The sequence below is a fragment of the Lethenteron reissneri genome, chromosome 47 (genome assembly GCF_015708825.2).
Source record: "Lethenteron reissneri isolate LAM-NWPU_2019-01 chromosome 47, ASM1570882v1, whole genome shotgun sequence".
Lineage (NCBI taxonomy): Eukaryota > Metazoa > Chordata > Hyperoartia > Petromyzontiformes > Petromyzontidae > Lethenteron > Lethenteron reissneri.
Genome location: NC_083825.1, coordinates 10,403,649 through 10,422,063, shown reverse-complemented (window position 1 = coordinate 10,422,063; position 18,415 = coordinate 10,403,649). Strand labels below are relative to the sequence as shown.

The 18,415-nt window shown below is 49.9% G+C and overlaps 1 protein-coding gene across 1 annotated transcript in view; it reads right to left on the bottom strand.

The window, feature by feature from the left end:
• Positions 1-12,430: 12,430 nt before the first annotated feature.
• LOC133354515 (glyoxylate reductase/hydroxypyruvate reductase-like) overlaps positions 12,431-18,415 on the bottom strand; it is a 28,439-nt gene continuing 22,454 nt past the window's right edge. Inside the window, exon 10 of the mRNA XM_061571416.1 lies at positions 12,431-17,249. Coding sequence (XP_061427400.1) covers positions 17,122-17,249 — 128 coding nt within the window. The 3' untranslated portion in view covers positions 12,431-17,121. The remainder of the gene's footprint in view (positions 17,250-18,415) is intronic.

Sequence of the window (18,415 nt, the reverse complement as noted above, 5' to 3'; positions counted from 1 at the left end):
ACTAATCAGTTCACGGCACTCACCGGCCACTCGCTGGCACTGCCCATCTACCGGCGCTTGAGAGCTCTGTCATGAGGCGAGACGTGTGCTAATTATAACGGTGCTCTGACGGCACACTTAACACCGTCTTAGTAGTAAATACAGGGTTACTTTGAAGGTGAATGCGATGACGGTAATGGGTTACACATCAGCACCCGCGAAGCGACCTGGCCACAATTGACAGCCCAACGAAGATGACGTTCTTTCGGTAAAGTGGAGATTTGGAGCAGCCAAATACTCTAAACGCACACTTCTGAGTGTGGAGGGGGAAACCGGAGGACCCGGAGAAACATTCACACGACCACGCGGAGAGAGACACGCAGACTCCAAACATACAGCAGGCGTCAGGGTCGAGGTGGAACCCACGACCTACTAGCCACCGCGGCGCCCTCCATCTGTAACGCGGCCATCATCCTCTTACTCTTAGTTTTTTTTCGGTAAAGTCACGTAGGTAAAAAATAAAATTAATAAAAGTAAAATAAAAAATCACGACGTTTCGGAGGCAACACAAGCTTCCGTCTTCAGGTGGAACCGTCACAGCACAGTTGCTGTATCAAGTAAGCAATCGTGCTGTGACGGTTCCACCTGAAGACGGAAGCTTGTGTTGCCTCCGAAACGTCGTGATTTTTATTTTATTTCTATTATTTCTTCATCATCCCCACTGCACATTCGCAGCAGCAGCGGCAGCGGCGTTCAAGCCATGCCGACTTCTAAGAGTCACTTCGCGGCCCCAGCCTCCTCGCTCGGCTGGCCCTCGAGCGCCACTTAGTTTGGCTCCACGTCTCGGAGTCGCCGTCAATTATGCCAGTGAAATAGCGTGCGCGTTATAAATAACTTTCTTATTACATTCAGTCCCGTCCTACAACAGCCGCGGGGCAAACGCACGGCCGTGCACTCCTGGCCCACCGACACCCATCTGGCAGCACTAAAAGTCGACACGTCTACTCTTCCAAGATGGTTTATGTTGTCCATCAAAAAAAAGCTGCCCTGTTAGTGCGTCTCGTGACCTGCACCCCCCTCCTCCTCCTCGTTACCGCCGGCAATACCGAGGGTGGACCCTGTCGTGTTTTACCGCCCCGAAGTAAAACAATAAAACGCAGCTTCAACAAAGGGCGGGGGGGGGGGTGATTCCTGGCCTCAGTGTGGACTCTCGTTCATCGCTCTGCCGCCCGATGATGCCAACGCCAACGCGGCCGTCGCTGGCCGTTGAGTCCTCATCAGGTCGCCGCTTGGTGTGCAGACGAAGCAAGGTGCAGTGCAAACGCGGAGTTCGCTGCACTGACTTCCGCTGCCCATAACATGTCCCCACCAACTAAACTAAGACTCAACTACTTTTTTTATTTTACACGGTAAAGCCCCACTGAGCTACGTGGCACTTTTTTCAGAAGCGACTTGAAGTGGCTTACCATCATCACGCGGACATTGATGGCAGCCAAATACTCTAAACGCGTGATGTTGATTCTAAATGTGGAGGAAAACACCGGAGAACCAGGAGAAAAATCCACGCCACCACGGGGAGAACACACAAACTCCAAATATACAGCAGGCGCCAGGGTCGGGATCGTACCCACGAACTCCTGTGTATCGTAACAAACAACCTAAAATCCATGGTGGTCATCCATCACAAGAACTATCGAGGCTCAACTTTGTTCGCGTCTGGGATATGAAGACATCCGCCTCGTTATGGGGGATTTGGCCATCTGCCATTGGGCTCTTATCTCGTTATCAATGAAGGCGAGCAAGATCTCTCTGCGCACATTCCAATCTTGCACTCTTTTCATTTATTTACAGATGCCTTTGTGTTTCGTCTGTTGTCCTTCCACCGCACATCCCATTAGCACAGTTGTCTGCGTACGGTGCGAAAAAAGTTCAACTCAACGACCTCCGCGTGTATTAAGAAGAAGAATTTTCGGTGTCTTCATTTTCTAACGGTTCTTAAACCACTGCCCTCCTATCTATGCTGGCAATGCCGAGCCCCCACGCCTACCCACAAGTCCATAACTGGTAACAGTAGTCGAGCCGCGCAGAAGGAACGAGGCGACGCGCAGGCGCGTCGGCGACACCGGCCTGACGTGGCCCTGCTCTTACTACAAGCACCACGCGCAGCCTCAAGTTCTCGCCGAGCGGGAAGCGCAGCAAAGCAAATCAACGACGGTTGCAGCATCAGAGCGTAAACACACTTCCAGCTGCAAATGCAAGGCAGGCTTTGTGTCCAGGTCTTCCCAAAAAAAACCCTTGAGGGTGCCGTTTCATTTCGACTCACGATTATTTATTTACTTGCGAATAACGAAACGAAAATGAGCTCGTGCACTAGGAAGCACTGCACTAAAGTGCGCCCGGGCTGACGGTAAATGTGGCAGAGAAGCTGACGACTCGACATGCAACCCGAGGCCACTGTGACACCGTAACGTCGATGAGGACTCAGCACGGAGGACCCACACCGCTCACAGTCGTGAGCAACGTGCAACCTGCGGGCCGCAGTGCTTTTCGCTCCTTGGGGAAGGCGGTGGGGGGAGGGGGGGGCTGAGATAGCAGATAGCAGGGTGGCGGGTACCTCGCGTGGTGGCCCACGCAGGAAGGAGATTCCTGGCGATCAAGAAGAACGGAGTCATGACGGGTGATGCCGCTTGACGCCGCCGCAACTCGACATTGCTCGCCGCGCCCTGGCACGTGCCACGATCACTGCGGAGTCGATGTCTGCGCTCAAGGTTCCACTCTCACCATCTCACCCACTCAACATCACAACGCAATGTGGGGGCTCACACGGCAACTCTACTTCTTTCGCGACGTTACGCAGCCAACCGTGCTACCGCGTCGCACGTCACTGACAGACAGAGGGGAAGAAAACGTCTTGGACCCTGGACTTTAATAGGGGCATGGAGTCGACAGCACGGGTGGCTGGGGGAAGATAGTTCCAAGCCAAGGGGGCAGCAGCAGAGGAGAAAGAGCGAGCTCGCACTGAGAGCTCGCACTGAGAGAAGGTGGACTGGAGTTGAGTCGTGGCATTCTCCGCTCGCACTCAGCTCCTCTCCCACAGACGATGCTTGTGAGTGTGTCTCCCTGGCCCACACACGCACGCGCATTCCACTACGGGGCGGTAAGTCCACTTAACTCTAGTTCTGGGAAGGCAGTGCTTAGCCACAGCAGGAACGGCCCCAGTGATATTGCCGCCCGAGATAAGGCGTACAGGCATCGCTCGATTTACGAAAGGGATGTGTTTGGCAAAAAACTAAAACACGCTTGATACGAAATGTCGTAAATCGGAATGGCTTTTCTCGTTTATTTAACACTAAAAATGAGGGATGTGTTTCGGACAGTCATTCCAACTCTACTCCTGACGTATAAATAGACACCTGTATCACTTGTCGCAACACAAAAAATATCAATAGACTTAACTATGAAAACAATTGCAAAAATGGTTAATTTCCAACAAAAATAATTCACCTTTTCAGGGAACTCCCCAAGCGATCTACCGCATGTTGTCGTGACTGGCAAGGCGACGTGGAGACGACACTGCTGCACTACAGCGACACCGTGACGCTGTCCGCTGTTGGATGACGCCGCAGCCCTCCGGGTGCCGCTTGTTTGATGATCGCGTGGCGCGTGCGCAGGTCACATTTCGTTCACGCGTAAATTCTGTTTCGATGATTGAAAAGTTTCCATAATTTGTCGATTGCGTTTACGCGAAATTTAGTAAACCCCGGGCGTTCGTTAGACGAGGGATACCGGTGCAGAAGAATGGCTTCCCCTTAACGCCAATTTGCGCATTTCAGGGTGGAAACGTTTTGAAATGTAGATTTCACAATCGCGGTTACTCACGCCTCCCTCGCCGCGTCGCTCTCGCCGCGTCGCTCTCGCCGTGTCGCTCTTCTCCGCGTCGCTCTTCTCCGCGTCATTGCAAAATAACGCGACACTAATAATGATCACGGAACAAACGCTGAAAAGTGCGCAAAGAAGCATGTGGAGATGAAAATTACCCCGAGAGAAAGACAGAGAAACACGTGGCGAAGTGAGCAATGAACGGTAAAGACTTCATGTTATGATGATCATGATGATTTTCATATTTACCCAGGAGAACCACACTGAGTCATTGGACTCTTTTTCAGCAGGGACCTGCATTGACAGTTTATTCTAAGATGTTTTCGGCCAATTAATGATGAGTTGTGTTGTTTTATACGCGTGGGAGGAAACCGAAGCACCCGGAGAAAACCCAGGTGCGCGAGGGGACAACGCTCAATCCCCGTACAGATGCAAACAGATGGCGATTAGTCTACTTTTAGTCCACTTGCTGTACTGCTTTCTCCTGGTGAGCCAGGGTAGGCACCTCCTCGACGCCAACGGGAATGGCGTTACCACAACACGTGTGCGGTCATCTACCAACTCTCGCTGCCTCCACGGTGGCGGATTACAGGCCGTGTGCATCGCCAACTATTAAAGGAATCCAGTGGGATGTGGCAGAACACGTCGTCTGAATGGATGATAGCCAGTGGTGAAGATGAATGACTGAGTGGCAGGCATGGGAGGGCACACACACACGAGAGTACGCCCCCCATTGAGATGGAGCGATGAAAATCAGCTGAGGTGCAGGCGGATTGCTACAGCGCAGAGTCGCGAGGGATGGCTGCTGCTGCTGCTGCTGCCGATGATGTCCTTCAAATCCATGGTAAATCCAAGCAAACGCTCACCCAGTTAAAGTTTGGCGGAGTAATTAATTTGATAAGAGCTCCAAAAGGATGCTGCGTCTCTACCAATATTACCACGGGCTGCGAGGCTCTAAAGTGGCGCTAATAGAATGATGATGAACCCTTCGGGAGATCCCCGTCTGACGAGATGTATTACTCTGAGCATCCCTGACCTCATAGCGATTCCGCGTCTTCCAGGAAACATCCAATTTAACCGCCGACAGATCACTGCTGCCCAAAGCACCGCTGCTGATCCTTGCTGTTCGTTCGGCTTGAGGTGAGGAAGGCCAGATTTCCTCTGACCACCAATCGCTTTGACAACCGGTCGAGAGGTCATTGCCTTCCACGCACGGCTCACGACGGCGCTGCCAAAAGCAGCGAGCTGGCACCACCAAGAGCCGGCAGGGAAAGCAAATTTAATCGGGATGGGATTTGTCTCCCCGCAGCAGTAACGCGCGCACACACAAACCATCACGTTCCAGTCCGTCGACTTCAAAGTCTTCTGGGACAAATATTTTCCAGTCGCGTTTGCGTGAACAGGAGCTAACCCCCCCACCCCACCTCCGACTGGTTTTGCGACCTCTCCCGAGTCCCGTCGGCAGGAGCTGTGACGCGGCACGGGAGGCCACGTGCCGTCGTGATAGACGTTCAACACGCGCGTGCGCGCGCATACCCCACCAACAGATATGCCACACGGGGGGGGGGGGGGGTAGAGGGGGTTGTCTGTTTCCGTGGGAAAAGCTCGGGGCGGATGTCCGCGAGCAGAGCCGTTGGGGGGGGGGGGCACCGAGTGAGGGCCGTGAAGACACCGAGAGAATTGGGGACGGAGATCGCTGCGCTCGGCCTCGTCGGCAGATTGCCAGCAGCGACTAAAGAGGGTGGAGGGGGGTGGGTGAGTAATCGGCGAAGTCATCTGTTTCATCACCAAAAATAAATTCACTTTTAACCCCCCCCCCCCCTCCCATCGACTAATGGACCTTCTGGACCAATGCCTTGCAGCAGCAGGAGCAGCAGCGGCGGAGGCAGCGGTAGAATGTTGTTGAAACGAAGCGAACTGTGGACGGGGCTTGCCGAGCGTGGAGAGCGTGAGAGGGCGCCGCGGAGTGGCGGATCGGAGAGACCGATTGGCTTCCACAAGCAATCGAAACGTCGTATTCTATTGTTATGTAATTTAATTTATTTCTACGTGACTTTACCCAAAGAACCAAAGAGTCATTCCACAAGCAGCTTTGTGGCGTCATCTTCCTCTCTCGCTGCTGCCGCGGTGTAGACTGTAGTGGCGAGGAGATGTTAACTACCTCGCCTGGTGTACAAGAGGTCGTGGGTTCGATCCCGACCCTGATGATGCCTGCTGTGTATTTGGAGTTTGCGTCTCTCTGTCATCATCATCATCATCACGGTGGCTAGGAGATGTTAACTACCTCGCCAGGTATACAAGAGGTCGTGGGTTCGATCCCGACCCTGACGCCTGCTGTATATTTCGAGGTTGCGTGTCTTTATCGCCGTGGTCGCGTGGATTTGTCTCTGGGTCCTCCGGTTGTTTTGCCCCTCCACATTTAGAAACGTGCGTTGAAGAGTCTTTGGCTGCTGTACATATCCACGTGACATGTCCACGTGACGAGCCACTTCGCTGAGCTGTCATTTGTGATTGCCAGGACCGTTCCGAAACAAGATCTACATAAAGCTCTATTGGGCCTTCACCTGGTAAAATAGATATGTTTTTATTTTGTTTAAATAGCGATTATTTATCGTATACAACTCAAATTACAGTCGAGCTGATGTGTGACGTTTTGCGATTGTGTCGTACTCCTCTTCGACGCGCTGTCAGGTTGTACCGAATGATGTCGACGTTTCGCTCCCCACTGCTTGGGAGTTTCTTCAGATAAACCATATTTGTTTACTGATTTTTTTAAATAAATTTTTGTATTTACTTCTCTGCAATCTAAATCAATATTTATTGAGGTATTGGCACATAAATGTGGCACCGCGCGTCTCCACAGAATATCAAGCAATTTTAACTATTAAAAAAAAATTATTCTACCAGGTAAGGCCCACTGAGCTGTATAAATCTTTTTCAGAAGCAAATAACCGAACGTAGTGGCTTATCACGTGGGAATTTGCAGCAGCTAAATACTCTGAAGGTGTGTTTCTAAGTGTGGAGGGGAAAAACCGGAGGACCCGGAGAAAAATTCCATGCGACCACGGGGAGAACATGCAAACTCCAAATGTCCAGCAGGTAACGTGGTAGAGATTGAACCCACGACCTCCTGTATACTTGGCGAGGTAGTTAACATCTCGCCACCGTGCCACTGTCCATTTGGCAGCTTCGAGCCAAGAGTGATTATTCCTAGGACCTCAACTGATCATCATCGCTTTGAGTGTAGCCATCATTGGGGGGAGTCAATACGACACCCATACGGGTGTCGTATTGACTGTGCCCTTGCCTACAAACGGCGGAGGCAGTGCAGCAGCATCGGCTCAATCAAAGCCCGACCTTGCTGATGAGGCACCGAATGCCAACGCCAGGTGCAGAGTTTGCTCGAATTGAACCGAATCGACGCTCATGGAAGACCGTGTGGTCCGATGGGTTTGTGTAACAAATTGCTTTCATTTTGTGTGTGCGCGCGTGTGTGTGTGGATGGGGAGCGGTGGTGTAGTGGTTAGCGCGCTGCGCTACAAACCTGGCGACCCGAGGTCAATTCCCGCTCACGGCCAACACCCAGTGGCGATTATCTGAACCGGTCCTGGGCCTCCCCTAGGTCGACTCAGCCTCAAATGAGTACCTTGTGCAGTGTGTAGTAAACATCGCTACTGGGGAGACAAAGGCGGTCGGGCGTGGTGCTGCCCATCTGTCCCCTCGTGTACCGTTTCGGCCTTCATGGGTGTTCGCTAACGGCACTTGCCCCAACCGTTTGTTCAGGCTATACGGGGGATCTTTGTCTTTGTGTGTGTGTGCGGTGAGACACGTGTGGAGACAAAGTCGTTCTGTCATTCAAACCAAAAAAAACACACACAGCAGGCGCGGCGTAATATATTTGACGGACAAAAATCGGTGACCGCCTTCGTAACATTTGTTAGCCTTTGCCAATTACCGTCGCCTTCAACCGACATCCCTAATGGGAACAGAAACATTCCTTCCCATTTTTTTTTGGAGCGGGGATTTTGTTTTGTGATCTGGAGCCGCTTCTCCTAAAAGGATTCTTTCTCTCGCCGTTGTGGTTTTTTTTTTTCTGGAGAGCTCTCAATGTGATGTGCTCCACTCTCGGGGTGAGGGAGGCATTTTTGTTTATCACCAGGACCAAAGATTCGCTCCGAAAGATCTCAGCTCTCTCTCTCCTATTCAGATGTTTTTTTCTTTCCCTCAAGCATTCCGCCAGCACGGGCGGCGAAGGGGGTGATGTCATGGTCTGCAGGACGTCACGTTTCTTCAGGCATGGCTGGATTCTAAAATATTATGCCCATGTTTGGGTGACATCTCTTCGGCGCGGCAGGACGCGGTGTTCAAGGGGGGGGGGTAGCGAGCGGTGGAAAGTCGCCCACCTTATGACATCGCCGCGCTCCACCAGCTACAAAGGCAACTACAAAGATCCCCCACATAGCCTTTCATAGACTGACAGGGCAAGTGCTGTTTGCGAGCACCGATGAAGGCCGGCACGGCACACGAGGGGCATCGGTGGCCAACACCACGCCCGGCCGCCTTTGATGATGTTTCCGCACCGAGTACTCATCTGAGGCTGAGTCGACCTCGGTGAGGCCCAGGACCGGTTCAGATATAATCGACACTGATGCTGTCCGTGAGCGGGCATCGAACTCTGGTCGCCGGGTTCGCAGCGCATCGCGGCTCACCGCTGCGCTGCCGCACACTACCGCACCACCAGCCACGCGCGTGCACGTGCGCGCGCGTGTGCGTGTGCCACTTCTGTTCCCCGCCCCCCCCCCCCCCTTGCACTCAGCCCGAGCACAACTAAACAACGTCGGGGTGGGGTTGGCGGATCACGCGGAGATGGAAGCACGATGAGCGCTCCCGCCTGCCGGGCGACAAGGTGCTGACGGTGCAGAAAGGAAGTTTTCCGCGATGCGACATCGGCAGAGTCGATACGCTACCGCTCTGCTGTACTCGATGGGTTTATCCAACACTCTGGTTTATTCCCACGTACGAAAATAACAAAATAATGTAAATATAGAAATTGGCCAAACTTCTCGAAAAAAGTATTTTTAAGACACTAAGGCTTTTCTGAGAAATATGTTGCTACATTGTGGTCTTGTGGCAGCCGGGTAGCTCAGAGGTTCAGAGGGCTGAGCTGGCACCGTCGAGATCCTGGGTTTGAGTCCAGGTTTGAGCCCCCTGTCGTTACCCTCGCTGCTCACGTGGTAGTCAGTTGACAGTCTCAGCCGGGTCACCTATGACCGGATAAAAGCAAGAACCCCCCCCCCCCCATCACATTTAATTTGGTTCGGCACTTTCATTTCACTGAATTCCATCTCTGAAAATGAATGCGCGGTTTGACGGTCACGCGATGAGCATCACTCTCATTGGCAGGGTGGGGAGGAAATTGCTGCGCCCGATTGTTTCAAACGGAGGCCACTTGAAGGAATCTCTTATGCACCTCTGTAACATCCACTGATGTGGGTCTTGCTCTTTTTAGCACGAAGGGTCGAAATGCCCCGAGATCCGAATGGATACTTTGTTTAATGACATTCCGTTGATGGCACAATCAGAATTACATTAAAGGCAAAGTGTTGTTGTTCTTACTATGTAGCGCCACGTTTGTTACTCAACTATAAAAATATTTTTTATTTTGCCAGGTAAGGCGCACTGAGCTATGTAGCTCTTTTTCAGAAGCGACCTGGCCATAAATGATAGCTCAACGAAGTGGCTTATCGCGTGGAAATGTATAGCAGCCAAATACTCTGAACGCGTGTTTATAAATGTGGAGGGGGAAACCGGAGGACTCGGAGAACAATCCACGCGACCACGGGGAGAGAGACACGCAACCTCCAAATATACATCAGCAGGCGTCAGGGTCGTTATCGGACCCACGACCCCCTGCAGACGAGGCGAGAGAGCTGACATCTCGCCACCGCGGCGCTGTACAGCTCGCACGGCCTCTCGCAGCAGAGATAATTAATGCGAGACAAAATCGACGCCGGGCGTCGACCCATCCCACGACCGTTCTGTGGTGGATGAAATAGATGCAACATCACTTTGGGGGACGTCAAACAGCGACTGTGCCGCGTGGAGATTGGCCCCTGCCATGGGAAATTACCAATTTCACGACTGGCCCAAGCACTGCCCTCTTCACGAACCTCACATCTAACCGGCTAAGGGCTTTTTCCACCTAAAATTAAATATTCTGACTTCCCTGTCAACTTTGTACATCTGCAGGAAGAGAGGTGGCAAACGTTTTATCTCGCTGTCACCTATCTTGTCTTGGTAAAGTAATTCTAGAAAAAACTTGGACAGAGAGAGAGAGAGAAAAAGCATCGTGATGAAGTTCCTCCCTCGGTCTGACCTGTGCGATGACATCAGCTGCCTATGGTCGAGGGTGTCGGTTGTAAACTCCGGTTTGGCAGTGCCCTCTGTTGGCTGATTCATCCGTTCAAAAAACCTGAACGGACGACAGCGGTGGTCTGTCTCGTTCAGTGCATGGCAAACGAACGCGCGGATTTGAAGTTGAAAATGATGTCAGATAATTAACATAGACAGCGATCGTTTGACATTGTAGAAGACAAACTGATGAAGGATATGTGAAGCTGGAAGAGTGAATTGGGGTGGCTTATGTCAAATAAGCCAGCACCGATGATACCTACCTCTCACTCGGGCACGTTTTGTATCGTGTTGAGAATTACGATGTTATTGAAGCTTATGTTTGAGTCTGCATGTGAGGTGACGTTTGGCGAATCCCCATCTCGTCGTGAAGTTCTCCAACGCAGTGAATTCATGGTGCCCGCTCGATCACAAATGGCTACACACAGTGCCGGATTAAGCTAGTGCGGGGCCTGTAGCAGATGTTATAAAGGGGCCCTAAATAAACATAAATATAAAAAAATTGTACTTGCATAGCAAAGTAATTGTATTTTTTTCATTTGCTATACTGACTAACACCCAGTCGTTCATAAAAGTTGAAGGTAGTATAGTACTATAATAATAGAGCAAGTGCAGAATCACTGAACCGGAATTGATAGCTTGAAAGCATTTACCGCGGAGCCCTTGAAAGTGCGGGGCCCGTAGCATATGTAGCTACTGCATATGTAGTAGCTACTACACGTGCAGTAGCTGCACATGTAGTAGCTACTACATGTGCAGCTACTTGTGATCCTGTGATAATCCGGCACTGGGCGCACAAATAAACGCTTGCCTTAACCCAGCTCTGGTGGCCACGAACACCAATTGAGTTAATCATTTCCTGCTCAAACGAGCAATGAGAGAGCTCATTTTAGTTGGCCAGTCCTGAGCCGGTGGTGGCAATTCCACGTTGACATGGCGGGGGCCAGTCTCACCAATAGGATGACCATTGTTGATTTGCGACATGGCGGTAACTCATTTGATTGACGCTGAAAGGGGTGATGGTCTGAGTTGACCCTCGACTGTGACTAGAACTTTAGAGATTGAATGACAATGCAGATTTGTGCAATGTCACTTCGGAGTTAAAACTTGAAATTAACGGCGATTGTTTTATAAATGTTTTGACGTGCCAATCCCAGGGCATTGATTTTTACACGCATCTTTTGTGCATGCATTGTGAGCTGAAGAATTGATGGCGTGAATACATGGATGCCATCGATACACAAATACACCCCTCATACCAATGCAGAATTCTTGTGAAAAAATACTTGAGGCTTTCCTGGATAGTGTGCAGTTCTAAATATTTGTTTTTGTTAGAATTATTGGCATGACCAGTAGGTGAAAACATGGCTCGGGTGGCCGCCAAGGGAGGGAAGGCACCCGCCACAGGTGCCGAGTGGAGTGTTACTTTCCAGGACCGTGAAAAGATAGTGAAGGCTTAGTGAGGCATTCATTAATCCAGCAGTTGATTCCTCGTAGCTGATGATAACAATCATTATTATAGGGGCGATAACATCCACTGTAAAATTAACTCCAGGCTTTCGTAATTCCTTCCGTAAACCAAAGTGGCTGTAGCGGGAATAGAACTGCTGACCTGGGTAAAAAAAAAAACGCGTTGTGGCCTCGGGGCCAGCGCGCTGTCCGGTACACCACGTGTCGGGTCCATTCGATTCCAATTCAGCTGCGGTCTTGCTCGAACGATATGCGGTTATTTCACAGAACCGCCACTCATTGTATCGCAGCAGCAGTGGGTACAGAAACAAACCCGTGAACATTGACTCGTAAACAAACAATAATCCTCATGCCCCCCCCCCACCCCATGTATGTATTTGAATGCATACCACGTGTTTGTCTTTGTGTCTTTGGCAGCGGTAGAGTGGCTTGCGACCCGAGTTTCAGCTCTGGCTTTGCACATCAGGGGACTGTGGTATATATATAATTACAAGACAGTCCAGATTAGCAGACGAGTCTGATGGGATGTTGACTTCTCTCAGACAACAGACTGGCAGACTCGGCTTGGGGATCTGTAGTCAGACTAAATTAAAAACATGAATGCAAACAACTGTGATAGTTGAGATGAAATTCAGATGAAATGCAGATATATTTCTGATCAGTTTTTGTAAATAAAAAAACATCACAGCAATTGCACATGACTGTAGTATTTTATTGCCTTGTTAATCATCACATCTGAAATTAATGCTGTAACATTGCATGAACAAAATCAATCCTTTAGTAAAGCGATACCGATTTAAAAGTTGTTTATGGTGACATGGGGCAATACAATATTCTGCACCTAATCTAGGAATATTTGTGTTATCGTCCGGCATCTCTAATAAAAAAAATTGTCTGTCCATCCGTCATGCTCTGTATCTCTGAAACGGTTCGTCAGAGTAAATCACGCATCAAGCCAAAAATGCTTCTCTTGCCGAGGACATTCACGGACAATTGCTGTCTTCCCTAATTAAAAACATTTGGCACCCAAGTTTTTGAAAAAATAATTCCAACAAACCAATGGGAGCCGAAATCTTCCAGAAGAGTGAGTCGCATTTCATTGCAAAAGTCTACCGGTTAAAATGGGTTCCCCCATTGATTTATATTTAATGCATAGACCGCCATCAATCACATGGTGCTCTAAGGCTCTTATTGAATGGTACGCTGGAACACGGAGCGCCTTGCACGGGTGGTGCTCAGCCAATGAGTGTGTGCGTTGCGTCCATGGAGAGTTCATAGTCACGTGTGGCGCCTCCGGTTGGCTGGATTTTGACACGTCCACGAAAACGCTCAACGAGGCAGCTCCTCAGACCGTGCTCTGCCTTGCTACGGCGATGCGCTCTGGCCTGCTAACCACAACGTTCAATGGTAAAGCCCTCCGGAGCACTCTGCACATTGACCGCGCCTCCGACGTTTAGGCAAGACCTCATCGCCCCTTGAGCCGAGCCTATGATTCTAGATTTGAAGCTTTCGTGACTGCAAGGATTCCTACTCTTAGGTTTTTTCGGTAAAGTCACGTAGGTAAAAAATAAAATTAATAGAAACAAAAATAAAATTAATAGAAACAAAAAAAAACATTTCATTTTGTTTCTATTAATTTTATTTTATCTGCAGAACGTGAATAAAATTAATAGAAACAAAATAATAAATATTTTATTTTGTTTCTATTCATTTTATTTTTTACCAACGTGACTTTACCGAAAAAACCTAAGAGTACCAAGCCTATGACTTCACCACGGTGATGTCACGTGATTGGGCTGAATGGTGACGTCATCGCGCTTTACGCCGACTACCCACGCAACTCGTGCGGTGGTGACGTCACCACCACCCCGCTCATCTGCACGATGACATTAACCACATCTCGCAGAAGCCGGGTTCACGCACTCTGACGTAATGCTCCCCTCTATCACCCGCCACCCCGGGCGTGCATTCCATGCAAACATACGGGCAGTGCGAGGTCAGAGACTCCTCTACTTACGAACATTCGACTTACGAACTTTCAGAGATACGAACCTGTCCGTATGTCCAGTTGGCTGTTTGGACCGAGAGTCGTAAGTTCAACCGCCGCGCAATAGATGGCGGTGGTGCCATCTACACCTGCAGAACGTGAAGAACCAGTGGCATCTACACCTGCAGAACGTGAAGAACCAGTGGCATCTACATCTGCAACACGTGAAGAACCAGTGGCATCTACATCTGCAGAACGTGAAGAACCAGTGGCATCTACAGCTGCAGAACGTGAAGAACCAGTGGCATCTACATCTGCAGAACGTGAAGAACCAGTGGCATCTACATCTGCATAACGTGAAGAACCAGTGGCATCTACATCTGCAGAACGTGTAGAACCAGTGGCATCTACATCTGCAGAACATGACGAACCAGTGGCATTTACATCTGCAGAACATGAAGAACCAGTGGCATCTACATCTACAGAACATGAAGAACCAGTGGCATCTACATCTACAGAACATGATGAACCAGTGGCATCTACATCTGCAGAACATGAAGAACCAGTGGAATCTACATCTGTAGAACGTGAAAAACCAGTGGCATCTACATCTGCAGAACGTGTAGAACCAGTGGCATCTACATCTGCAGAACATGAAGGACCAGTGGCATCTACATCTGCAGAACGTGAAAAACCAGTGGCATCTACATCTGTAGAACGTGAAGAACCAGTGGCATCTACATCTGCAGAACATGAAGGACCAGTGGCATCTACATCTGCAGAACGTGAAAAACCAGTGGCATCTACATCTGTAGAACGTGAAGAACCAGTGGCATCTACATCTGCAGAACGTGTAGAACCAGTGGCATCTACATCTGCAGAACGTGAAGAACCAGTGGCATCTACATCTGCAGAACATGAAGGACCAGTGGCATCTACATCTGCAGAACGTGAAAAACCAGTGGCATCTACATCTGCAGAACGTGAAAAACCAGTGGCATCTACATCTACACTAGACAATACAACTTTTAAAGCCATCCCCCGTGTTTAGTGTACACGCCGTACATGGTTGGAATCGACTTACGAACAAATCGACTTACGAACAGACCCAAGCTGTTCGTAAGTAGAGGAGTCCCTGTACAGGAACCCCCCGCGACACGTCAGAGATGCGGTTCCTAAGAAATGCTCCTTAAACTCGAATTGACTCGCAGCAAACTCTCATTTCCCACAGACTTGTTAACAAAAAGGGGTTACATTCATTCTGGCCAATAATCGATACGTATAATTCGATACAATTTACCAGAGATGATTGAAGAGTTTTCTGATCGAGGCCTCTTGGGGTGGAGAGGGAGTGGAATTATTATGCAGAAGAAAGCCACGCCTTCTTGAAATATCGACTGCCTTTCACCTGCTTTAAAACGCTTCGAAGCTTCTAATTTAACCTCTAGATTCATACTTTGCCTTCTCTTGCCAGAGACACTTATCATCATTTACTGTGCATTTTGCAATGATCTTTCCAAGCCTTTTGCACTTATTTTAAGACTATCATCTCGCGCACGGGTCGGCGGCAACCTGCGGCTCAGGCGCCGCGTGCCGTGCCTCTTGAAGGACTGCTGCTCCGTGCCGTCATTTATTTAAGGGACCCACCGTCTCGTATTCACGTTGCATTGCCAAAAGAAATGTCTCTTCTTCTTCACTTGGTTGCCGACCCCCTGACCTAACGCTACGCAGTATTTCTACCGCGCACGTGCACAGCGGTCACGCGAAACGGCGGGCTGGTAGACGGAAGCCGATCACGGGCCGGAGGGGATTTCGGTGGTCGGCACCGCGCGTGTACAGTACGGTAGAGCTATTACATCGTAAATCAGTCCCGTTTTCGCCCGCACGCGTTCCTCGTTGACAAAAAAAAATAGCACGAAAAATGTTGCGCAATTTTCTGAAAAAAAGAACGCATACGCAAAACGTTAACACTCATAGGGCAATACGTTCCCTAATTAATAGGCAACATGCACGTGAAACAACGCATCACGTGGCCACTTACAGCGGGGGATTCTTGTAACCTTTACAAAGCTTCCACAAAGAGGTCAATTGCTCCCTCTCTTCTGGTGCCCTCACTGCCTTTCGCCCACGTGGTGTGCGACTGAAATTCCTACGACAGCCCCCGTGTATTGCTACAGTCCCAACATCGGAATCAGTTCATCACACGGCTCATGGTTACAAGGTTGAGAGGGAGAGGTGGGAGAGCACGTGATTGTAAAAGAGTGAGATGTGAGGTCAGAAATTGCATGGGGAGGAGTCGAGTGAGAGGAGAGAAGTAGGCAGTGGTGAGTGTCCATGGAGGGCCACGAATACGGTGACACTGACATGAAATCGGGTTTACATTGGCAGCCAGTGGAGAGACTGGAGTTTCGGTGCGATTTGTCTCATTTACAGGTGTGGGTAACAATTCTGGCAGTGGCAATTGAAAGTATTTTGCTGCTGAAAATTCGCACTTGATAAGCCACTTCGTTACGATATCACTTGTGGCCAGGTTGCTTCTGAAAAGAGCGATACAGCTCGGTGGGCTTTACCTGGCAAGATAAAAAATAATTCATAGTTTTATTTGCATATTTTTGTTAAAGTAATTTATTTACCTTTCCCTATATTTTGCACCATCGTGTTTTTGTGTTGTTTGTTGTTGTAACGTTCTGACCTGCCCCTACTGGACATCTGTGAACAAGAGCTTTATAGCTCATCGGATTCCTCCTGCAGTGTCAATACAGATTCAGATTCTGATGATGAGGCGTACACGAGTTTTTGGAAAAATTTTTCTGGAGGAAGTTTTCGAACCGATCCGAGACGACAGAATGCGAGAGTGGACAGCGAAGTTGGGTTTGTGTCGTCCATGGGGACATCCAGTTGAGAGTCATCAGCAAGGAAATTGTGGTGGACATTACGAGGGAACATTTTTGGCAAGGGCGATGAGAAATATTCAGAGCATGTAAAATGCTTACTTGGCACGGATTATTCGAAGTGCATAAGTTGATGATCATGTTATATTAAGAGATTCCCAGTTTCTTCCGTATTCACATCTATTCAAAAAGCCAGAAATTAATTGTGGAGTTGCGCTCACATAGTGCTGCTCCTGGCTCAAACCACTCGTCCCTTTAACCGCCGTGCAGCATGACCATCGCCAATCGCTGGGCTAGTTGTCCTAGAGGAGCTATGACAAAAGCAGTAATTAGCGGGGACAAACAATCGGGTTATTTGTGGACGCAGCAGTCGCTAAACTGATTCGGGCATCTGCTCAGATAGCAGTGCCAAGCCCGAATGATGTCGCCGCGTGCGGGCGGGCGGGTGGGTGGGGGGGCGTGCGGGCGGGCGGCGGCGACGACGCGAGAGCGGCAGCGACGAGGCTAGAGCGGCAGCGTGAGCTCGGCGTGCATCGGCTCTCCCCTGAGTCCGGCCAGAAGGTTCTCCGCGGTCATCACGGCCATCTTGCTCCGCGTGTCGGTCGTGGCGCTCCCAATGTGCGGCATGATCACTGCAGGAGTCAGAGTTTCAAATCGGGATTAGGGCACTACAGGGGTCAGAGTTGAAATCGGGATCAGCACACATAATGGCGGCTCCCACATGACCCAGTCGAACACACTGTGGCATTTCTAGGCTATGGAGAATAGTAGCTTGTTTATAATTTATAGCCATTCGTTAATCCATTGCTAAATGAAGGACATCCTCTGCTATGTCAGTGATGGGGGTTGTTTGACCATACTTTTCCCATGCTCGTCAGTGCTGGTGGGTAAATAAGCAAGGGAGGCTCCCGGGGGAGATGCAGGACCAGTTCAGATATCACCCGCCACTGATGTTAGCCATGGCCACAAATCGACCTCAAGTCGCCGGGTTCATCGCGTAGTGCGGCCGCCGCTGCGCCAGTGTGTGCTTGAGCGTGTGTGCACACACACATGCAAGCGTTGTTATTATCGACATTCGACGCTCTACATCACTGTTTATTTTCTCAATGCGCGGACCAAAACTGCCTCGCTCTCCAATTAGTGATGAGCGCCGCGGCGGTGTAGCCAGCATTTATAAAGAAGGGGCAAAAACATGTGAGGCTCGTGTTGGCACTGGGGTAATGCCAGGGACATTCTGTCTCACGAAGAGTGGGCTGTACTTCGGGGAGATTTTAGGGGTGGGACCCCATGGCCAAATTTGGGGTCATGAAGACCTCCCTATTGGGTAGTGGGTGGCTACGCGTGGGTGGCTACGCGTGGGTGGCTACGTGTGTACGTGCGCACGCAAGTGCGGGATGCGCCCATCGCTACACTTGTCTGGCAATCCCCTGGAGAGTTCATCTTGTACTCAATAAAGTCAAAAAGCATTTCACTGTGAGCGAGTGCCCTGGGCACAAGTCAAACCTCAAAGCGTCTCCGTGCTCTCAGATGAGTATTTGTGCGGTGCTCATCTCCATTGGCAGCCCTGAGCCAGCGGTGGAAATTCCACATTACTTGAGCGGAGGCCACTTGCAGTTTTAAGAGCATCGCGACTTTGTCACATCATTCAATTTTACCCACCCAAGTTGAATCAATGCATGACTGGGATTTGAACCTTGCAACCTTCTTCCCACTGTGAGCAAAGCATCCTGCTGCAGCACTACTTGGCCAGATACATCGATTACCAATCAAATGTTAAAGTGTCTCCATGGCTGCACTG